This window comes from Pyxicephalus adspersus, chromosome 2 (assembly GCF_032062135.1).
Source record: "Pyxicephalus adspersus chromosome 2, UCB_Pads_2.0, whole genome shotgun sequence".
In the NCBI taxonomy this organism is placed as follows: Eukaryota; Metazoa; Chordata; class Amphibia; order Anura; family Pyxicephalidae; genus Pyxicephalus; species Pyxicephalus adspersus.
This window is the reverse complement of record NC_092859.1, coordinates 32396353-32421384: the sequence shown is the minus strand read 5'-3', so window position 1 is coordinate 32421384 and position 25032 is coordinate 32396353. Positions and strand designations below refer to the sequence as shown.

At 38.9% G+C, this 25032-nt stretch overlaps 1 protein-coding gene across 1 annotated transcript in view; it reads left to right on the top strand.

Annotated features, from left to right (window-relative positions):
• Nucleotides 1-25032, top strand: part of SCUBE1 (signal peptide, CUB domain and EGF like domain containing 1) — a gene marked incomplete at its 3' end in the record, with an annotated part of 137165 nt that overhangs the window by 100376 nt on the left and 11757 nt on the right. The window contains 9 exon segments of the mRNA XM_072400305.1: nt 1760-1882; nt 18738-18854; nt 19419-19541; nt 19674-19793; nt 20876-20968; nt 21379-21495; nt 22628-22765; nt 23604-23807; nt 24041-24202. Of these exon segments, the coding sequence (XP_072256406.1) occupies nt 1760-1882; nt 18738-18854; nt 19419-19541; nt 19674-19793; nt 20876-20968; nt 21379-21495; nt 22628-22765; nt 23604-23807; nt 24041-24202 (1197 nt within the window).

Below are 25032 nucleotides of genomic sequence, written 5' to 3'. Positions count from 1 at the left end.
GGGGGGGGGGATGCTTGTATGTGAAGATTTTGTTGTGAATATGAGGTAGTAAACCAACCTTTGTTCAGGGCTCTATACAGTCCTAGACACCTCAATCTTGTTTTCTGTGCAGCTTCTCCTGCTTATTCGTAATCAAAGTATTTTTCACCATGTGTTAGATAAAAGCCAAGCGGCTGATATTAAAATCTGACATTAAAATGAGATCATTGGCTGTGGAAAGAGCTCTGGGACTCCAAGTCCAGTGAATTAGTGCTGTGAAGTGAGAGGAAAATAAAGATCAAATTCGAGCCCAAAGCAATTGCTGATGGAAAAAAAATAAACCTAGAAATCCAGGGAATCTTTAAAGGGAACTTGTCAGGAGAGAAATGTGGAATATGTATCTAAGGGTGGAAGACCTACAGCCACTGTTGTCTTTCCTGCTTCACTTCAAAGTGAGTCATTAGCCCAGAATAAGCTGACATCCGCTTGAGATTTTTAGAAATATGCCAAGTGGTGAACCAATGATGGAGGTGACCGTTTTGCAGTACTTTCGCCTATATTTGACACATTTCCGTTTGTGTTGTAAGATTTATGGAACTGCTTAGGAAAACGTTTGGCTTGATGCTTTTGATGTAATAAAAAAGAAAAAAAAACTTTCAATGTGTAAATTTGCAATTATCTTCATACATGGAGGCTGCACTTTTGAATTCTTTCATCCTACTATCTGAAAAAAGATGCTTTGTAGTAATGATTGTTAGTCAGACATTATGTGATTTTGGCTGCCTAGGCTAGGAGCAGGAGCAGCATTTCTTTTTTCATTAAATAATACAAGTACTTTTATCCAAATTTATATAATCCAAAGAAATTATTGCCCCACTTGATTTTTTCAAGTAGGAAGTTTGATGGAAGGGCCACCTTCAAATACCTTCTGCTCTATTCTTACTTAAGGCAAAGTAATAATGTCCTTGTTGGCCCCCATATACTTACCATGTCAGCGTTCCTTTTGTCACAACCAGAAACAACACCTGGTGCTTCTGATAATAGGGTGACATGTGACCACCCCAAATAAAAGTGAATGTTAGGAAGATGATTACATTTGGTTTGGAGGGACCCTTTACCTTGATTTTGTAACTTTGTGTGTATGTGGATATTGAATGAAGATAACATGTTGTAAGTTCAGACACATTCCTTAAATAAACTCCACAAACCTGTCATTGAAGTTCTTAAACTGTTCCAGAAGCTAGTTTGTCTTGCTGTCCTTTTATTTTACAATAGAAAACCTGCTGGAATTTTTAGTTCTACAACCGCATAAAGCAGCATGGGATGATTTTTGCCTGGGCTTTATTCTCATTATGAATGACAAAACCAGAAGACTTTATCTGCCAGCTGTAGAGTTCTCTCACCGAACACAAGATCACTCAGCTGGCTTTAATTTGAGATATTACACATCAGTTGGCAGGAAAAAAATATGTTGTTTTTATTGTAAATAGTAGACCACTCTTCAAAATCTCTCTGTGGGAATTGGAGCAAAAGAAAACAATAGGTTGGATATTTGCTTGAAGTGCAATGTTCTTTCCTGTAAATTAACGTTACGGCCTCAGTCAGGCAATGGGGCAGGCTTATAGGAACAGTCCAACAGACTAGAACATGTACCTTTAAAAAATGCATCATGAGATTAGTGTTTGTGGCTATAGGTGTTTCTTTCTGTTCTCGATCTCACTGGAAAAAGATCTGAAACTAAAATAAAAGTAAACTTGTGATTGTTTCCCTTCTCTTTTAGATATTGATGAATGCCTGGTCAACAATGGCGGCTGTGACCATTTCTGTCGCAATACTGTTGGGAGCTTTGAGTGCAGCTGCCAGAAAGGCTACAAGTTGCTGACTGATGAGCGAACATGCCAAGGTAACCTTTATGTGTTCACTACAATAACTGGCAGAATAAAGTATCAAAGAAATAGGGCTTCACCTAAACATGTTTTATTGTTTGGTATCAGTGGCAGTACTAAAATGTTCTAGAACTCTTGGCTTACTTGTCTTTTGACTCTTCTTCTGCCAAGTATCACATTTCAGAAAATGAATAGTGTTGCTAGATCAGATGCAGTGGAAGAGATTTATTAAAGGACTCAATGCACTGATATAAATATGGAGGGGTTAGGACTCTGTGCTGTATGTAGTGCATGAAAAACCAACCATTGGACTATCTGTATTTTTTTAAATTTCCCACACTATGCCTGTGTATACCAATACAAAAACCCAGCGGTTCACTTAGCATTACCTGTTGATCCTGCCAGCACATCTGTTATTTTACATTTTTCTAACAGTCCAAGCTGTCCAGGAAAAGTGACATTACAGGTTTGGGAGAAACTATTTAACACTTCTGAGGATTCCTAAGGGTACTTTCATTCCTATGATTTAAACCTTTTTTTTTTTCTAAAAAAGAAACAAAAAAAATGTTGAGATAATTTATGTAATAATATAAAGCGTTTGTAGGAGTTGGTTTTTAATTTGATAATCCCCCCCTTACCTATAAAAAAATATTGGTCAACCTACTGTAATAGTAAGTAGAAAAATATTGAATCTAATAACCAAGTTTAAAGAATTCATCTTTGTTACAGCAGAAACTGTAACTACATAGTTTTTAATATAGTGACAGACTGCTTTTTTTTGTCCATACAGGGAGGCAGATGTCATTATTGAGAAGTTCTGATATTTTGCTGAGCTTTTTTGTTATGGAAAAGATTTGTCCAACCATGTTTCCTGTATGGTAGAATGGGGCTATAAGTATAATTTTCTCCTTTGTCCCTGGATGAGAGCTTTTGGTTAGCCATGGCAGTAAGTAAAAGTTCATCTTTACTATACAGTGCATTTAAAGCTGAAGAAATCTTTCATCTGGTTGAACCTTTGAAAATTCTGTAAGTAAAGTTACACACAGATACTAGATTATCATCACATGTAATGACCACTCATGATTGTCTCGGGTGAAAATTTATCATTAGTACAGATGTTCCCAGCATTGATCATCATCCGCTGTGTCTTATCAGTTAAAGACCAACACCAACATAAATGACAGTGCAGTTTTTCTAATGGGGAGAACGCAGCAGACCTCCCTTTTTGTTCTCCCCTCTCCCTAGAACTGTTCAGCAACCTGTCTGTACAGTGCTTTATTCTTGGTATCACCTAAACAATTACAAAGATCCTTTTTTGGGCGACAAATATTGAACTTCTGCACGGAGATATGATTAAGGAGAAAAGCATATTTTAAATCCTGCAAGTACTTTGAAAAAGGAAAAATCAGTACATCATCTAATAAGCTAAACCTTGGACACCCTTGAAGAGCTTTTGCTAATTGCGTCCATATTTTACTTGACTGTATTGATGCCATCTTGTTCTTGGAGTCAAACTCTACTCCTTTTTTATATAACACCATGAACCCAAAAGCCCTAATAAAGGCAGTTGAATGTACTATTATTCACTAGTTGATTTATTTATATTGCTTGGGTTCCTATGACTATAATAGGAAATGGTTTTTAACTGGCCAAGAACTGTGCATCATTTCTGAAGCCAACTTGAGTCCATGGTCCAGTGCATTTTAAATGAGATGAAGCGATGTGTTGTATAAAGTTGTTGGTGCTGGACGTCTCTCATAGTATGAGAAACTATGACAGATTATGAGTTCAGTGATGAATAGAAGCCAGAAGAGAAAACCAAGACAGTCGATACCCTATTTATCTTGTGTGTTTGACAGTGGAATAATAACTTTTCTTGTCTTCGAGACGGTCACTGAAGAGTAAAGCAGTCAGTGAGACTTCTGTATTATTTACCAGCTCAAGAATTCTAAGAACCTTTGCAGCAAGGTTGGGCAACCCATGTCTATTAACTGCTGGAGTTAAAGGAAAAGTATGAATGCTCAGTAAGCACATATTTTAGGTTATTCTTGGAGTGATTGCCTTAAAGTAGCCTTATCACTAAAAAAGAATTATGTCTAGAAGTCCCTGTAAAACCCTTCCTACTTGGCACATGGTTTAGAGCCCTTTTTCTTTTTTACAGAGCTATGCTGCCCCATGGATTGTCACATCCGACACATCTTTGAAGTTGTCTATGTTCCCATCGTACTTTGTGTTCCTTACTTATGGGCCCTATGTCAAAAAGGAGCCACAGAGTGCTGCAAGGTGAAAAGGATTTCATTTACATAGCTGATTGTAGATTGTGACTTTAAGTGATTTCCTAAACAAAAGAGTAAAGTGATCTTATATTCTAGTTGTAGCATGATGCAGTGTTTGCTGAATTTAATTGGTAGTTTAAAAATTTGTGTTCAGGTTTAATATTCAGAAATTGTTCCATAAAACACGACTATGTTTTGCAGAGCAAAATAGCCTGTCCTTCTTTGTATAGGCAAAACACTGATTTGCTTTAAAGCTAAAGTTTATTCTACTTAAATTTTGCTTTCTCTGGTATCTCTTTTTCCCCATATTCTTCAGTATGCTAATGCATTTTTAAATAAAATCTTTTTTTTTTTTATTGCAAACCTGACCCAGATATGTGCACATTAGGCTTTTGTGCTTCTCTGATCAATACAGGAGATCATATCTGGTTAGAAAGGCCATCAGAGTGCTGTACATAGCTTCTTGAAAACTGCACAGCACTGTTTTTAGTACTCCTCTTAGGAACCCTCTGGCCTGATGCAAGCAGGGGGTCTGACATTTAGGAGGAATTATGTAAATAACAAAACATCTTAATTGATGACGCATGACTGAAAGAGCTAAAAATCTAATAAATGGAAGAGCAGACTAGAGACAGTAAAGCTTGGAAAAATGACTAGATGATGCTGGATGTCTTTCAGGAAGGAAATGATTTCTGTTGATATAAGTACTCTCTGAGAATCTCACAGTGTGCATTGAAATCTAAGTAAGCAATTTTAGTACAGCAGAGGGGCCCATACAACTGCTCAATACTGATGGTGAGGCTAGAGTTCAGCCATAAATAAATATCATTGTATTTTACTTCAATCATGAGGTGAAATAGTGGGAAAATAAATGATCATCTCCCTTCATCTAAAGGTGGGATGAAAAATGGAAGTCAAGTATGCACAGTGTTCTGTATTCAGATTAATAGATAAATTCACCAGTATGCAATCTAAAAAGTGGATTTACAGAAAGGGCAAGTGAACCGTTGCTCTGTGAAAAAATAATTTATATCTTTAATTTAAAGCTGAATCCTCAGCCCATCCCTGATTATCTCCCCCACTTTGCAAATAAAGTGAAGTAGATAATCTGTTTGCTGGGAGGCTATATTATGCCTGTTCACTGAAATGCAGAGTTCATGGAACCATCAGAATAGTTTACAGGGTTCTATTTACCACAGATTAGCGTCCTTGCCACAGGTATTTCTATGTGTGATTGTTGGATATGTTTAAGGCAATGAAACCCCTTCCAAGCCATGATCAGAACTTGGCATTTACTAAAGAATCAGAAATTGGAGAGGAGACTTTGAAAACCATTCGCCTGTAATTAAAGCTTTTTTTTGGCCTTTTTTGTGAGGGATCTTCAAGGAGTTGTTTTTATCACGCAGAGGCAGTCTTTATCCTGTTTTTATTGTTGGGGCGTTTTTTTCCTTATCCAATGCTGCTTGTTCTCATGCTCCTGTAGAACAGTATATGAGGTCCAGAAAGTTTTATTTGTTCCCATTTTATCTGTCTTGGCTTCTCTTCTAAGCACTTTCCATCCTGTGCAATCAAAAACCTCCAGATACCAGAAGGTGTCTTTCCAGCAAAGCAATTGGTTATGCTGTACTGAAATGTAAACTTGAATCTTTATTAAAAATGATCACATTTCAGGCATGTTACAATCTTCAGTAGTATATCAGTGTTAAAAGCTGTACTTTCTCATTATTGGGCAGTAAGCCGTATGTGGCTGTCATAGAGAAATGCTACATGTAGCATCTTCCCAAGGGGCATTGGTTCCTGGAGTAAGGTTGTGGTGTGTTTACCCCTTTCTATCTGTCAGCTTGAATTGGTCTGAAGTTTTCTGCCTGCAACATTGTTGCAAGATGACCGACTAGTTAGGAGGCTGTAGCAGGAGCTGATCTGTGTTACATATTTATGAACAAAAGAAAAAACTGCCCAGGCACCAGGATTCACATGATTGTGTCATCTCTAAATCTACATGATTAAGGATATTGAAATCCATTAAATGAAAGGGGTGGGCATAGAACAAGTTTACCTGTGGAGAAAAAGGCTAGATGATGCTTGATGTCCCCTCACCAAGAAAGGAGCTTTAATAAGAAAGGAGCAGAAATTAATTACAGTATATATTCAAATCCAAATAGGCAAGTTTACTATGGCAGAGGAGCCTGTACAAATGTAGAGTTAATGGTAAGGCTGGAGTTTAACTTTAAATGCACAAAATACATCCACTCAACATAATTGCCTGAAACTTGCCCTTTAGTTAATTTGTGACATATTAGAAAGTTTACTTTATAGTGGGGTTGGCAGGGGAGGGTACAGGGAGAGGTGCAAATAGGAAGGAGAGTGTCTAGGCACCCTAAGGGTTCTGATGCATAATAGCACCTAGCAGGAAGGTGTGTATGTATGTATGTATGTGTGTATGCATGTGTATAGATTTAGATTTATATATAAATATAAATACTGTTGCACTGAACTGCAGTTGCCTTTTAAATGCTGAGGTTGCAGGGGCAGCAATAAAGTAAAGCATCTGATTCTAATAGAGTATACTTAAATTTATTTGTCTTCATCCATTATTCGAATTAGTGTTTGGCTCTGCTAACTTGGTCTGGGGAAACGGCTGCCAGATATTTTGGAGATAAACCTAACGATATTGATGAGTCATTTTTCTTTATGGCATTTGAAGGACTGTGTTTTTTACCATAAATTCTGCTTCTATAGTTTCGAACGGCTGTTTGATAACACTACTCCGTTGTCTGTCATTCCTTATTATTGTTTAACTTAGTGCGTTATTCCAGTCTGTGGCACTCTTACATGAGTTTTATGATTCACAAATTCCAGTATCCCTTAAGGCTTAACTCTAGGCAATAAAAATCAACTTTGAATAGGTATATTAGTCCTTTTTTTTTACATTTCATAATTGAATTGTATTATGTAACAGTTACACAAAAATGGAAAAGTACAAAACAATAGACCAATAAACAATACAAAGAAACTTAAAATAGCATACGGGGGTGGAATAGGGAAACATTTAAAACATGTAACATATCATGGTCATAGCCAATTGAATCACCGAGACATTATATACCGTCAAATAAGTGAACTTAATCAGTATCTGGTCATCCCACAGTATGTAAATATACAGCCCCATTTGTCAAATGAACAGCTTACTCTTCAGTAAGAGATACGGACTTCAAAAAAACTGTAAAATATAACACGTAGAATGACTAATGGTTCCAAGATCTCAGTTTGCACCACAGTGGAAAATGTATGTTGCATAAAGGGGTACCGTTTAGAAATTTTGAGTTATACTTGTCAACATGCAGTTCGGCATCCAACACTTCTTTAAAAAATACTTGTTTCAGAGAACTAATCACAGTTTCAGTTTTCGGCCAGAGGGAATCTACCCACCCTAACATTATTGCACGCCTTGCAGCAAGTAGACATAGGGTTATCCAGTACCTCAGTCCTTTACCCATAACCCCATCGAGTATGTTGTCCCAGCAGCCAAAAAGACAAAGAAGGGAGTCGAGTTGTACAAAATGTCCTGTAATATCATGAACATATTGTAGAACCCTTAACCAATAGTGTCCAATTAATGGGCACATCCAGAGCCTATGAACCAAAGTGACCGACCCAGCCCTTCACTTCAGACAAGAAAAATCCAGGGCCCGCCCCTTAGTTGCAGACTCCACAGGAAGGAAAACTTTGTAGGCTTTGTGGATAAGTTTGAATTAAGTTTCCCTCTAGACTTCATTGATCATCGTTTTCCTCACTGTGCAGTAGCCCCTAGAATTTTATCTGCCACATTCTCGATATTAGGATCTGTTCCCCATTTCTGTACATTCGTATGTAAAAGATGACGAGATGGTGTAATATCGATTGGACCTGTGGGCCCCTCTAATATCGACCACTAATGAATGAATGAATATAATCTGTCACTTGTAGAAAATAGAGGGGGTGAGCTGTAGTGCTAGTAACGGAATATTGCGACTTGAACTCCCTCCAGGTAAACAATTATCCCGTCTCACCCTTCAAGAGATCTCCCATCAAACTGATACCTTTGCATTCCCAAACTGAGAACCCCCGTTGGGAGCTTCCCTGTGGAAACATGGGGTTGTTGCAAATGGTCTGAAAGTGCAAATGAAAGCCCCATTAATTTCCTCCCTTCTCTCCAGGCAAATATGGTGACCCTAAATATCTGATTATGTTTTAGGTGAGGAGGGAGCATCAGAAATTAACAATGCAGAAGAGCCTTAAGGTCCCAGGGGTGTGCCATTCCCTGTACCAACTGAAAATGCAAGGTGTAGGACGAACCTCTGACACAATCAATTGTGTCTAGTAAGACAAGCTAAATTATAGGTCCTTATATTTGGAAAGGTAACTCCTCCCTCCGATATAGGGAGACATAATTTCCATAAGGAAATTCGAGGATGCTTTCCATGCCATCGGAAATGTTGGAACCATTTCTGCAGCTTAGTGACATCCTGTCGACGTAAGAGTAATGGTATAGTCTGTAGCGGATAAAGAAGTTTGGGAAACGTCATCATTTTTATCACATGCACCCTGCCAAATAAGGGCAGAGGCAAATTGAACCACATCTCCAGCTCTCGCTGAATTTTGGCAAACAAAGGGGGATAATTTAGACAATATACCGAGGAGGGTGTTTTCCCAATCCTCACTCCCAAATAGTGAATGCTGTTTTGGGCCAAAACAAATGGAGATGATGTTTCCCAGTCTGAATGTCTGTGACTAGTTAGGGTAAACATTTCGCTTTTGTGCACATTAACCTTCAAACCCGACCAGTCTTCGAACCAACAGAAAATGTTTTGAATATAAGGGATATCACTGGTTGGGTCTGAAGTGAATAATAACACATCATCGGCAAAAAATGCCGTTTTAATCTCCATTTCACCCAACTGTACCCATGCAATTTAGGAAAGTTTTCAAAGAGGTAGAGAAGTGGCTCAACTGCCAGGTTAAAAAGCACTGGGGAGAGGGAGCACCCCTGCCTAGTCCCTCTCTCCAGAGGTTTACTATGAGGGATGAACCTCGGGGTATGCACTCTAGCTGTTGGAGATTGGTACATTGCCATGAGCAGTGTTTTGCCTGACACTGCTCATGGCAATGTACTAATCTCCAACTGCTAGAGTGCATACCCCCAAAGCCCATCTTTCGAAGTACAGAAAAGGGCCATCAAATACCTATAGAATCAAAGGCCTTCTTGGCGTCTATACTAACGATAGCTAGATCTTCCTGGTGGCATCGTCTAGCACACTCTGGCGCGTCAGCACTTTGCGGATCTTTGTAACTACCGCGAACAAAGCCCGTCTGAGAGGAATGTATGTATTGGCAACAATTTTCGATAAAAGCTTAGCCCCTAGGTTTATTAGAGAAATAGGGCGATATGACATTGAGTAGCTAGGGACTTTATCTTTCTTGGGAAGGACCTTAATGTAAGACTCCGATCCTGACATAAAATAGATGCCATGTTTCCCCATATATACAAATAAGGTTTATGCATGTCCAGGAAGAGGGTGGCCCCTATCCTGCTGAGTATCCATCAGGTCCCGGGGATTTTTCATTTGCCAGTTGTTTAATTACTGCAGTTTTCTTGTACTCCGAGATAGGAGAGTTCAACATCTGCAAATGTTCAGCAGGTACATGTGGGTAAAGGTATAGAAGCAAAAAGTTAGTAACTACTCTATGTCCCCCTCGGGGCCTCTACTATACAGAAGACGGTAATAGTCCGGCAATATTGAATTTATCAAATGGGGATCGTTTACCAATTCCCCAGACTGGGAAAACAGAAACTTGAACACAACTTTATAGTCTGGGCACCGGGTCCGTACTAGGTTGGCCAACATCTTCCCAGATTTGTCGCCATAGCTATGATATTTAGCAGCTACAAATCTATACTTAAACTGCTCGTACCTCTCCAGTCCAGCATTGAACTTGTGCTTAGCTGACAACCATGCCTCTTTTGCATCAGGAGTAGATTGACAAGATAACTGCTTTTGTGCATGGCGAAGCTCCTGTAGGGCTTGGAAGTAATCAGTGGTGGCCTGTTTCTTTTTCCGAGCCATATACGATATGATATGCCCTTGAAGAAATACCTTGGCCCCCCTCCCAGAATAGGAGGGGATTGTCCCTTTGGACACTGTTAGTTGACACATACATATGCAATGCTGACTGCACATCTGCCTGAAAAGATTTATCTTGGTAGAGAAAGGAGGGAAACCTCCAGATAATCACATTCATGAATCTTGGGTTCGTACACTTTTGAAAGCAGGGAGGTCGAGCATAGCAAATAGTTCAGACAAGACTGAGAGGAGTGAACAGGTGAAAAAATGACATTCTAATGAGAATTTTTGCCTCCAAACCATTAAATTCTAGGGTATCGGTTAATGTCTGCATATGCATAGGGGGCGCCATCGGATCCGGGAACATACTCTGAACCTGAATTCCCCAGGAGTTTGTAAATGTTATGAAAGGATAGTTCCTTTTTTGCAAACTGAACAAATAACTTGCAGAGCCTCCCCCCAGTATCCGACTCGGTTGCGATGATCTTGAAAACATTTGTGGAGCAAGATCAGCACCCCCTACTTTGCTCCCCCTCGCCGGGGACCCCCGCACCTCTCACATCTAAAGTTTACGCATCCATAAATAATCCAAGGCCACTAAATGGGTCTCCTGCAATAGAGCTACGTCAGCCCTCAGTTTTTTGAGGTGTCTCAGTACCATAATGCGTTCATGAGGTGACCTTAAATCCTTAACATTCCAAGAAATAACTCTTAATAGCATTCGTTCACAAAAACATGTATGGGGTACATTGTTATAATGAACAGAGCAATACCAGGTTTGCAAACACCAATACAGATGTGAGTGTCCTCTTTGATACAATGTGGACCAGCAACTGAATATTGTCCTCGAGATCACCCCGAGGCTGCAAGCCTCTTTTGGGGTATAAAACAAAAACCATGGTAGTGTAAATTAGGCACTCTGTGTTGTAGCGAGATAAAAGGGATCCAAGGATAAATGGGGTAAAGAAGGATTGGTGGAATAATATTAGCACATTTACCGTTATAGGTGATGCTAAAAATAAAACCCGAGCAGGATAAAGGCACAAAAACACACACACAAAAAAAAAAACAGAACCAAACAGCCCATGGCCGGGAACACAACTAGTGAAATCGATTTTCCTAGTCTTTCTATGAGTATCTCTGGAAACTGTGAAAATTCAAAATTGGCTCGCAGGAAAAAATGTTATACCTTGTCAAGAAGATCAACGACCCTTGCTGAGAGATTAATCATCTCCTCAGATTTCCTCATCACTGCATCACGGTAGATTTCGGTTGCTGAGTCGGTCCTCCACGTGAGGTGGAGCTGCTCACAGGAGACAATTGTGAAGCAGGGCTTGGGCCTGGTTTAAGGATCATCAGGAGCACTGTCCTGGTTCTCAGCGGAGGAATTCAAAAAATCTGTGGCTTCATCAGCGGTCAAAGGTGTAGTTGGAGCCGTGAAACCCATAGAAGTGCAAGGATTATAGGTGTAATCCTTGCAAGGCGTAAATACCCCTCAGCTTTTAAACATGCCATAATTCTCCCTATCCTAAAGAAACCCTCACTGCACCCCTCCCTACCCTCCAACTACCGTCCTATCTCCCTTCTCCCATATGTCTCCAAACTTCTTGAACGCCTTGTCTACAAAGGACTCACCGATTTCCTGAGCACCAACTCTCTCCTTGACCCCCTCCAGTCTCGTTTTAGAGCTGCCCACTCTACTGAAACAGCCCTTACTAAAGTGGCCAATGACCTCATCAGAACTAAGTCTCAAGGCAACTTTTCCCTGCTCCTTCTCCTTGATCTTTCCTCTGCTTAAGACACTGTTGATCACCCCCTTCTAATACAAATCATGCGCTCCATTGGTATCAGTGACACTGCTCTCTCTTGGTTTGCTTCCTATCTGTCTGACCGATCCTTTCAAGTTTCTTTCATTCTTTCACTCTTCTCCCTGTTGGTTTTCCCAAGGGTCAGTCCTTGGACCGGTCCTCTTTTCTCTGTACACCTCCTCTCTCATTAGTCTCATATCCTCCTTTGGCTTACAGTACCATCTGTATGCTGATGACATTCTAATCTATCTGTCCACCCCTGACTTGTCTCCCTCAGTCCTGGATAAGGTCTCATTCTGCCTGTCAGCCATCTCATCATGGATTTCTGACCGATTTCTGAAACTCAAACTGGATAAAACAGAACTCATCATCATCCTTCCCTCAAATTCCAAATCTCCCCCTGACATATATCTAACTGTTAACAACACTGTTATTCGGCTCTCCCCTCAGGCACGTTGTCTTGGTGTCACCTTTGACTCGGCCCTCTCATTTACCCCCCATATTCAGAACATTTCCAGGTCCTGTCACTTTCACCTACGCTACATCTCCAAAATCTGCCCCTACCTGTCCCCTGAGACCACCATTCTCCTTGTACATGCTCTTATCATCTCTCGTCTGGACTACTGTAATATCCTTCTTTCTGGTATTCCACTAACCCGACTCTCACCTCTACAATCTATCATGAATGCTGCAGCCAGACTTATCCATCCTTCCCTCTGCTCCTCTTCCACTGCATCTCTTTGTAGTTCTCTCCATTGACTAATAAAGGTGGCAAGGTAGGCCAGAGCAAATTTAATCTTGCGCTGTGAAAGGGTTGTGCATACTTTCGGGCCACTTCTGCAAAATAATCCGCAAAGATAAGGATCCTTGCATCTTCCAGGCGTAAGTTCCGTTGGCCTCTGAACGCAGTAGGTATCGCTGAGGGATCCGTGTACTCTAAATATTTCACTAAGACTGCTCACAGCCCTCTGTGATCTTTCACTCCACCTTGCACGCATGGTCAAGGCCTAGGAGTTCCGGAATGGTGATAGCACAAATGCTAGATGCAGATGGGGTTTAACAATTTCTGGTATGCCTTGTTCTTTAGGTCATCAACCTTTTCAGAGAGAGTTAGAATCTGCGATTCTATGGTAGCAATTTTTCATCTAGCCAGGAGGAGGTCATCTTCGTTGGTGGATATGCGGGTTTCAGCCGTGGTTAATCTAGTAGATTGGACCTTAAGTTCTATCCTCAGGGATTTGATGCCTTTCCCAATTGCTGAATCAATTATTTCCTGAATATTGGGCTTAGGAAGCTCAGCTACAGCTTTCGCCATTCTAGTATGATCCATGGGGACAGGCTGAGACTCACCCTCGGCGTCGTCACCCATGGCTGCATGTAGGTTGGCTGCGCCAGTGGCCATCTTGGATTTCTGCTGTTTGTTCTTCTTCCACTGTTTGGCTGGGGTGCCAGGAAACAGTGTTTTGGCCACGATCCATCAAGCTGTAGGGAAAAGGATCATTGGTCTAGCGGAGGGTTGAAAGAGGGTAAGTAAAACCGACAATTTGCAAAAGATCCTCTGAGCGGTGGGAGCTCCCGTGTTTCGCTCCTCCCTTATGGCTAGCTGGAACCAGAAGTCCACCTCTGTATAGTTTTAACAAAGGTCATGCTACCAGAATCATGTCCGAGTGTGTTAAACAAAATCCTGGCCTTCGACACACCTGTCTACACCTAGCTCTTCTCACTGCGGCTCATCTTTTCCCACTATACAATGTTACCAAACACCTAACTCGCCTATGCCTATGTTTCTTTAGTCATAAGACATGTAGTTTTGTGAGTGATCTCTAGTTCAGAGTTAAGTTGTAAGGCACCACCACCAGAAGACTAGATGTTACTACAAGGATTGGAGACCAGCAGAGATGTCATGGCAAATTTAATAACCATTTTATTAGTAATCATTTTTTAAGCTAGCTCCGCTGCACATGTTCCGCTTACCAACAGTGACTCATCAGCTTTCCAGGTTTTTATACTTTACTGTGAATACAGAGTAGGAGATGAGGGTAGAGGTGCAGGGTTATCTGAGCTACAGAGTAGGAAATCTGGATAGAGGTGCAGTGTTATTTAAACTGCAGAGCCACTGTTGGTAGCAGGGGAGATACGCTGCTGAGCCACTGCTTGAAAGTAGGAGCACAGAGAGTTAAAAAAAAAAATGTTAAAAGCTTAAGCCTGTAGTTAGAGATCAGTGAGAGCAAATTTTTAGAGCCCAGTTACTGCTCCATGAATGTCAATAGCTTGCCCATAGGTTTTCTTTTTTGTTTTCAGTCCGTTGTCATAAACTTTTTTTTTTTTTTTTAAGGTAGATCTATGCATTCTTTGTATGCAGTAGTAAGTAAGTATCTTCCCCTTCACTTAATCTCCCAACCTTTTACTCAAATAGCCCTATGTGTGCTCCAAGCCAAGCAAATGGTTCACACAGAGCTAAAACCTCAACTCCATGTCGCCATGCTTGGGACAGGAACAGCACACCTTCCACAGTTCCTTTAGAAGATCTAAAACATGATGATAAACTTGAATGTTATACTTCTAAAAGTGCTACATAATTGGCAATTATACTAATCCAGTGGTTTCAATACATTAAGGGTCAATACATTGTATTGAGTATGTAAATCTGGAGTCCTGAACTTTACTTTATCTTCATTGGTTACTCACTTGTTCCAGTCAATAATTAGAAAGTTTTTTTAGGTATTAAATCTTCATCAGATTTTAATAATCAGAATATTCTGTTTCCAACCAATATTTTACTTGGTCTAAAATCTAGGTCAAAATTTAATTTCTGCATGATATATGCTTTTCTAAGGCTGATTAAAACAGTCCACATCAAAAACTAACCAAATGGCTTGCAGCCCCCACAATTCTGTTATCTGTAAATAAGATTGAATAGTCAAACATTGGATTAAAATATTGGATCAAAGCAATTGATCCATTGTATTAAAGTTAACCTATGAAAACATTCTTGAAATTGGAAAAGATTTTAGTCAAAGCTGGAATTCCCCCTTAAATAACCAAAAACATTTTTGTCATTATTTAAAATTTTGCAAAAAGTTAAAGCTTATCTATGGGGGAAATGTGAACCCCCCATATCCCATTTCCACCCTCTATAACCTGTACTTTTTTTCCTTATCTTGTGAAGCAACCTATACTTTTCTAAATACTTGCAAGCCTCATTCCTGGGTGTGGGGGACAGCTAACCCATTGCTGGTCCCTTACAGTGCCCTTGTACAGACATCATTGCTGGTAGATGCCTTCTGAATCCTGAGAGGACCCTGTTACTGGACAGCCAATAGGAAGAGACATGGGCATCCTACCAAGGTCGCTTTTCCCATAAATAGAAGAAGAGAAGACTTTTATGAGTAATTTATGCTAAAATGTTCAATTCAAGCCTGTGTGATTACCCTCTTGACATATCATAATATATAACCGCATAATTGTTTCAAAATGCTTGACCTGTATTCATATAATAGCCTGACTGGAGCGCCAGTCCTTTTATTAGTGAGCTGCAGTCAGAAGCAAACATTTCCACAGTCTCTTCTTCCTCAAAAATTAGACTTTAACTTTGTAGAATATTACAAGTTTTAGAGGCTAAAGCAGTGAGCTGATTTGTGTTCGACATTTGTGAACACCGCCAAGAACTGGTAATGGAGTGGTGCGTCTTTAGGGGACAGCGCCAGAGAGTAGGTGAGTTTTGCAGTGAGAGTCATTTTTAATTTAAATGCTTGCCGGTTCATTTCTATTTGCCAGCTTTTTTCTATTGAATGTTGGGCTTGGCATAAATGTATCTATCCCTGAAAAATATGTAGGAAAAAAAGGCTTTATAGGTCTTCTCTTTCTGCTATTGCCCTTCTGTTTCTAAATTAAGAGTGCGTTCTGAACTACAGAGCAGAATTCCGTTCCTCATTAGACGCTGGGAGATGTTAATGTGATTAGGCTTCTGGCCTGCTGTGTATGCTGCTACCTCTTTAAGCAGGATTGAGCTGGAGTAGTTCAGAGCCTCAAGGTGTGCAAATATTCCATGAGATTTCCCAGCACCCCTTCACCCACTGCAGCCCGCACTCTCTAAATTATCACAGAAGCAGCGGGGATGTAAAGAAACAAGGGATTTTATATGTTACAGTGCTCTTCGCTTCCTTCCTTCACTCCTGCCTGTGGCTGTATTATTGCCTTTCATAATCATAATGAGGAAGAGCAACTACGGTCTGCATGTCTAAATTAGGACTAAATTGCCTATTAAAGGTTTACTTTGTGGCAAGGCCAGGCAACATCCGCTCACTTTTTTCCTTCTCTGCAAGGACACAGAGCTGAGGATTAACTGCAGGACTTCATCCTTAAAGGAGCAATTAAGCTTCAAAAATGGTTGGCTTATATGGAAAAGGGAACTGTAATGACCACGGGTTTATAAGAATGATGGTCTCAGGTGATCTATGGCAAAAAGAAATCATTAGAAATAAAATGTAGCTATGTAAATCTTGTAAACCACAGCAGGAATGTACAGTAGACAGTCCAAGTGAACAAACACGGCTGTAGTGGTCTTCTAAAAAAGAAAATATCTATACAGATCTCAAGGAAAGATGAGAGCACACAAAGTTACTAGCGTTGGCTTAGTAGGTATAGGGGACACAGGATCAATATGACAGACAGAAAGCTTCATAAATGAAATCTTCTGATATATTTCCACCCTGCCTAACTCTCCATTTAATCTTTGAATAATGTAAATCCTTCCCTTGGCCTTTGTTACTACTGTTAATGTGGGCCTTTTTATGGAACCCCAACATACAAAGGGCAACAAGGCACCTAAAACCCCAAGCAGCACCCGACACACAAAATTCCTCAGGTAGCTTAGCTCTCCTCAGCCAAGGGTGCAGAACAGGTAAATTGTAATTATTTAATTATTATATAATTATTTTTAATATACCAGTCATGTTACTATCTTGGTTCCTTTTTTTCTTTCTTGAATCATTGTTTTATCTTATGAACCACTCTTTTATACAGTTCCCTTTTCTCCTTTCTTCTTTAGAGACATTATTATTATTATACAGAATTTATATAGCGCCAACATATTATGCAGCGCTGTTCATTAAATAGGGGTTGCAAATGACAGGCAGATACAGACAGTGACACAGGAGGAGGGGACCCTGCCCCAAAAAGCTTACATCGTTGAAGTTTACGGTTACTAAAGTAGCAAAAAAGAAAAAATCCCCATACAATAAAATAATTTTTCTTCGTTCTAGGTATATCAATGTAATTATAAAGCTTAACTCTCAAAGCTAACACCCAGTGGTAAGGACGTTCATGGTCAAAAAGTGACAGTTTCTATATGTGCCCCTTGGCAAAATTTGAAATGAATTACAGTCAAGAAGACAAGTGATGTGTCCATTAAGAATGACATTCATTGTATTACCAACCACAGAGGTTTCTGAAAAATGCAGATATTACCAATGACAGGGAGATAATACAAACATTGGGCAGATGTCAATGACAAGCAGATGATGTCAAATAGAAATTTATTTCAATAACAGGCAGGTAGTGTAGTAACTGGTACCCTTGTATAAGTTGGCAGGCAGTAAGTTTTATACTCTCTCCCCCCTCTCTATTTTCCAGCTATCTTTGTTATCTTTGTGGGGGTTTAGCACTGGGAAGCACTGCAATGGGATAGTCTAACGGGACAACAACACGTTTTGGTCTCTTTTCATGTATTCATGATCTCCTTTAAATCTCCCTGGCTCTCATTTGACGGTGAAACGGGCAATCACATCCCTTTTCCCGGCTGCCTTCTGCCCAGTTCTGCAGCAGATTAAAGACTCAGCACTTTGGCCAAATTGAAGGGTAATGGACCTGGAGGGGACAGTATTTTTTGCTGAAAAGCCGGAATTACCAGAGTTACCTAGCAGGATCACTAGGGATTATTTGAAGTAAATTTGCAACTTTAAAGGAAAATTTAGTAATTCTTTTTACATGAAAAATTTTATGAGATTTTAGTGATTGGTTTCATAGCATTCAACTCTTTCAGTGTTCCTATAGTTTCAATGAGTCTGATGTACACTGGCACCATCTAGTGACCAACATGTGTACTACACTCTGATTCTAACATGGGCTGGTCATAAAGGCTTCAGGCTAAGAGCTGTGTTTTGTATATTTAAAATCCTCTGCAGCACTTCAAGCTTGTTTAAAAGAAACGTCAACTGGGATCATAATGAATCTACTTTTTTTCCTCTCCTAACCTAATGAGTTGCTGACATTACAAAACATGTTTTTGCTGACAGTACTGAAGACCTCCCTGTTGTTTGTTTGTCTAGCTGGATTGATCCAGCCTGCAAGTGAAACATATCCCCATTATTTTATGGTAAAACTATCAGTGTTTTTCAAACTTTATTTTTCTATATAAAAAATGTAAGCCTATTGTAATGAATCGGGTCAGCTTCACGCTTCATTGCTTGATGCTGTGCATTGCGTTAAAAAAGGGAAAGGAAAAAGAAGACCCCATACAAGTACACTTACAGGGGATCAGCACACCATGGAAAATGAAAGCATTGACCAGAGCAGGTGGCTAAGAGCAAACCATATACTTTTAAAGTGGTCCTTTCAGATACATGAGCAAAGTTTGAACTTCTTATAGCTGACCTGGTTAAATAACAAATGTTTTTTTTTTCGCAGACATTGATGAGTGCTCCTTTGAAAGAACCTGTGACCACATTTGTATCAATTACCCTGGGAGTTTTGAGTGCCTTTGTCACAAGGGTTACACACTGTATGGACTGACACACTGCGGAGGTTTGTAAAGTTTTGCATTGTGTTTTAAGGATTTTTTCACCTAAATCTGATATTTTCCTTCGTAGAAGATGTGGAGATAATGTGAGTAAAATCTCACTTACAGATTGCCGTATCATCTGAGTTATACATGGTATATGTATCTTAATATTATCTTTTTTTTTATCTTTCTTCCCATTTTAAATACATGGACATTATTATTCTGCCCCCCCACTCCCGGCAAACTTTCTGCCCCTTAGTATCTATAACAATTTCTACCCACCAGTAGTGAGATTTAATTTTTGTATTAGCTGACGGAAACATTGATCTTGTTATGAAGCATGTTTTGTAGAGGAAAAATAGTAGATATGTAAATCCTAAATTGGGAAATCAAAACTTCTCCATAACTTTAACCAGGGAGATTCTATTGTTCACAGTAGTAAACGAAGTAGGATTCATAACATTGCCTGAGATTTTAGTGCTGCACAGGCAAGGAGCAAAGAAAGTTAGGGTATGGAATAATGTTGCCTCAGTATTTTGTACACCATTAACTTTGAAGATAATTATATTACCTTTCTTTTTACATAGACATTGATGAATGCAGCATTAATAACGGTAGTTGTGACTCTGGCTGTGTTAACACTCTTGGAAGCTACGACTGCATCTGTCCACTAGGGAAGAGACTGCACTGGAACAAGAGAGACTGCATTGGTGAGCAGTTTGTTCTTTCCTCCTTGTAATAAAAGAAATGCTTATTATATTTAATAATTTCTTATTAAATTCCCATATTGAATGGGGCTTTCTTTTCAGGTTCGATTAGTTTAATTTTTGTTTTTTTCCTAGAGACAACAAAATGTATTCCCAGTTACAAGCCTGCCCCAAGGGCACAACTGGTGTGTAGTAAATCAGGGGGTATTGACAGCTGCCACCTATCCTGCCCATCCAACACCCTCTTCTTACCAGGTATGTATTTAAGGTTTACTCATAACAATAGGCTCACAGGTTTCTTTGACCCTATTGCTTTTTTGTGATATTCTTACCAGGCAGCATAACCATGTTCTAGACATCACTTGTATTTAGGCAGTGCACCTTTATCAAGTACACAGTAGGAGCAGTATTAGTGATAAAAAACAAAAAACAAAACAAAAAAAACTGTCACTTTGCACTTTGTATGGTCAAAGTGAAATACCCTGAATAATGGAATGCAGCTGAGAATTTGGGTAAGTAGGGTTTGAATTGCATTACTACAAATTTATTTACTTAAATTTGAACTGCTATTGTCTTCCCTTAAGATGCTGTGTCTACAAAATCATCTGTACAACCTGCACACATAGGCAATGAGAATTTATCTTTGTGTCATTGTTTGGAAAAATGACAACCACCATCTCCTATAGCTTCTTCACAGTCTTAAGCTAGTCATACACTATGCAATACTTTCATCTGGTTAGATTAGATCTGATTAGACAAAAACAGCAAATCAATTAAAACAATCATAGTTATCTTTTTAAGTTTCAATTGGAAATTGATTAGGCATGGCACTTTGACTGACTGTTTTTGTCAGTTGGTTAACCATTGAATAGAAGTCAAAGCCACCATTTGTCACAAACAAAAAATTTGATAAAATAGTAAAAACTACTACAATGCCAAATAAATAATAAATAGGAGAATGGTAAATCAAATAGTAGTTTACTGCAAGGATTACTTTAAGTATATTGAAGAAAATCTCATATGGGTCTGCTTTACAATGCTTGACATTCACTAAAATATTCCTTGGTGGAAAATCAATTGCTGCAATTGAAACACACAGACCTGAAAGATTCTCCACTAGATAATGTTTTCGTGAATGCCAGATTTACTGCTGTGTATGCCTAGCATTAGACTAGTTTTGTCTAAAATAAACTAACTCACCAATGTTACACGCTATGGTAATTACTTTTCGATATTGCTCATCATTAGTCACCCAGTTATGTGCAGACAACTGACGTAAGAGTATTTGTGAATAAGTATTTAGGTTATAATACAGATAATGTTATTTATTTATGTAGAATCGGAGAATAGCTACACATTGAGTTGTGGTTTACCGGTGCAGCAAAGCAAGTCAATCCAGAAACGCAATGCAACAATACCTACCTGCACAGGTAAGGGTCCTCAGATGGGGCATAAAACATAATAGCTAAATGATAGTAAATGTATTCACTTTGGTTTTACACTGAACCAGATGCTGTCTAGTTTGTGTGCCTGTTGGCAAAATGGACTCGGTTTGTCCTAGACACATGTAATTAACACAGAAAATTATGGCAAATCCATAATTTAACCATTGTTACTAGTATAAGAGGTAAGAGAAAATCTGTTTTGGTGACAGTGGTTTCAGGATTTCCTCTGATCTTTGCTTGTGGAATCTCAGGAAAAAAAGGGAAATTTCTTCAGTATATTACAATTTTTTTTTTTTATATAAATACACATTTAACACTTAGCAGGCTGAGGATAATGGGATTTAACAGAGCACAATTAAACATTATTATTTTGTAAATCTTTAAATCTTCTGCAGATTCTGTAGGTCCTCTGATCACCCAAAAGGCTCGCTTCAAAATAAAGGATGCTAAATGCCACTTGCGTCCACGGAGTAAAGACAAAATGAAGGAGTCTACAAAGCAGCCAGTGACAGGTAAGTGATTTACTGCAGAAGTAATTGAATATATTGGAAGATGTTGAATAGCACAAAAAACTGTAATGTTCACTAAGATAGGATTGATAAAAAGCTTATCTAAAGCTGAAATTAAAAATATATATAGTAGAACCATTAGATGGATGCATTCCTCTTATTTTCACCTGGGTCACACGCTTCCTGTCCTAACCTGACAACCCCCCTTTCCCATGGTATTTATAAAAGGGAACCATGGTTATCACCCAGGCTAGACATGTCTTCCCCTCCATCTCCATTACAGGATGGGGACTAAGTAACATTGTTTTATGCTGTCTGTTTAGGTCACAGGTAGTGACTAGTAAACTATATTTCTGACAAATCCAGCAGTGATATTTTGTGTTTAAGCTAAAAAAAAAAGTAAACTAGTACAGCCACACATGGGACCGATTAACTAAGGACCGATAAACACAATATATTACAATTTTGTTCTTGTGTTTAGGTATACCTATATCTGCCTCTTAATTAGTCACTGATCTGGAACACATATGCCGATTAGTGACATCACTTACTCTATACTCTTTCTTGGCCAATGTTTATTAAAGCCAGTAGATAAACAAAGCCAGACAACTTCCATTTTTTTGAAGGCAGGCCTCCCTTCTCACCAGAAAGGTTTTCTGTTTCTTTCCTGCACATATGCTGGTGTTAAAACTTTAATATGTTCCAATAACTGTTAATGAAAAAAGGTGAAAATTGGATTAAAATGTAACAGAATAAAACTGAAACACAGTGCAGGTTTAGTATTTGTGTGGATAGTCAAATGTGCATGCTTTTACATACAATCTACCCAAAATCCTTCCCAATTACATTAATATTCTTTACAGGTGCAGTTCACCTCCTTGTGACCTGCATTCAATTGCGTTTGCATTCCCAATAACTTGTATGAAGAGAAAAACAGTTCCGATGCAAACAATCGCTTGTGTACACAAGCCTTTGAGAATGTCAATTTGCCAAAGCCACCATGGCTGCTTTTCTTCTACAATTTATTGGTCGTCTTATTAATGTTATTTCCACTGTTGGCTGTACAGTCCTACCTTTACGCACCAGCTCCTGTCTTGTTTGAAGTTTTAAAAATGTGTTTTTTTTCAATCTACAGATAATTGCCATGTTACATTTGTGAATCTTAAATGTGATTCTTCAAAGAAAAAAAGACGAGGCCGGAAATCGCCTTCCAAGGAAGTGTCGCATATCACTGCAGAGTTTGAGCTGGAGGTGAAGAGGGAAGAGGTATCAGGTTCGTCATAACTCTTGGGTGTCTTCTATCTGCTACTTTTTAGATTGTAAAGGCAAGGAACATATCGTAATGATTTTAATTTGATAACAATGGCTCTGAGAGAAAAAAAAAGGGCATTAGTAATAATTCAGTAAAAGTTTGAAAATCTTTTCTTGAGTTGGTATTATAGCATATTCTTATCCCCTAAAGGTTTACTTGGTGTTAACCTATTTACTTGTAATCTCTCCCTGTCACAATAGAAGTGCCAGGTCTAAACTCAGCCATAAGACATTCAAAAATTGTCACTTGGGAAAACAGTCTGGTAATACTACAAGTGGCAAACTAGCAGAAGCTTAAAGAAAAACACATGTTGGTAGGACTAAAAGAAGCGAATAAGCTTCTGAATGAATGTAGACACCTGTTCCAATGACCACCGTCTAAGATAGTATTTCATTTCTCTTAGTTATGTTTCTGAGACTGGACAGGAAAATATTTCCAGTGGGAGACAAAAACTTGTGTGTTTTAATTATTTCCTACATTATCCAAACTGCTATAGAGGTATTTTACTATGAACAGGTCTACCAAGACATAAAAATGTTGCATGGCATGTGACACACCATCAATTATAAGGAACAGGACCTTTGTAAATCACCAGGATCTTATAGCTAAGTGAAATTCTGTTATGAAAATTACATTTCAGGTAATTATTAAAAAAAAAAAAATGATGCTAAAGAGCATGTGTTAGGAGGGTTATATTAAATAGTTCCAATATTTTCCTTCCTTTACATTTCACATAGATTTGTGTAGATTTACAGAATTTAATAACAATGTCTCTTTTTATTCACTGACCTCTGTTTAGACTCCTGCAATGCAGACTGCATACGGAAGAAGGCAGAACAGAAGTTGCAGGCTGCTATTAAGACCCTGAGGAAGTCTATCAATAGGCAGCAGTTCTATGTCCAATTTTCTGGCACGGAGTATGAAGTGGCTCAAAAACCGGCAAAGGGCTCAGATAATCAGGAGGTGTGCAGCACTGGCCAGGTCCTGCAGGATGGAAAATGCGGTATTAAATCTTTTACTTGTAGAAATTTAAATTGGAATTTAAGGCAACCTATTTCCACAAATTTCTTTTTCTGTTTAGATCCAATCTGTTGATTAGATTGTCTTGATCTTTTTGTCTGTCTGAGTTTAAAACTAGTTAAAAGTACAGCAGATCTAAGAAAGGATCACCAAAAAATGTTGTTCCCTATAGAGCTTATCCTCTAAAAGGTGCTTACTATCTTTTTTTCTTTGTAGTTACCTGTGGAGTGGGCACATACTACAGTGGTGAGAGCAATCAATGCATTCCCTGTCTACCAGGAACGTACCAGGACATAGAGGGTCAGCTATCATGTGAGCCTTGCCCAAGTAATGATGGATTGGGCATTATCGGAGCTAGAAATGTTTCAGAATGTGGAGGTAAGTGACAGGATGTCTTTACCTCATACTTGATTACTTTTCCTCTTAAGGGCAAAGTAACAGTATCTACTGATAGGCCACCCACCAGCAAGGTATAAATATAAATCTGAGCTCACTAGCCATCTGCTTCTGGAGGGGCTCCTGGGTAATGCCCCTTTGGATGATGTCAGTGCGCACCCTGATGATCTCACTTTACCTGATGACAATGTTCAGGGGATTCACCAATTAGGCATAAGCACTGTCACATGTGAAGTCAAATTATCAATCGTGCTAGGAAGACACTTTGTAAAAGCCCTAAAAAAAAGTTCTAACTCAGTACTTTCGGTAATATAATGTTTGTGGCTACATGAATAGTTACAATAGTGAATTTATTTCACACTGATTTCTGAAATAACTGATAAAACAGCAATTTTCTTTTTTGTTTTTAGGACAGTGTGCACCTGGACATTACTCTGTGGATGGATTTAAACCTTGCAAGGCTTGTCCTCTGGGCACATATCAGCCAGACCCAGGGCGCACTATGTGTTTTCCCTGTGGTGGTGGATTGGTGACTAAATATGAAAGCGCTCTCTCATTCCAAGATTGTGAGACTAAAGGTGAGAAAATTGCCTTGTGTTGCACTCTTTTTCACTCTTTTGTGAAGGAAAAAAACTTTTGAATTACTGCCTATGTTTGTTTGAATGCTCGAGAAATATAACTTAGTTGAAAAATAAATTATAACAGTTTTGTTCTTGATTTCCCTATTTTGATCAGGACTACAAAAATGTAAAAAAAAATGTTGGTTTATTTACACAGGCAAATTGTGTATTACATTTCAAATACTTGTATTC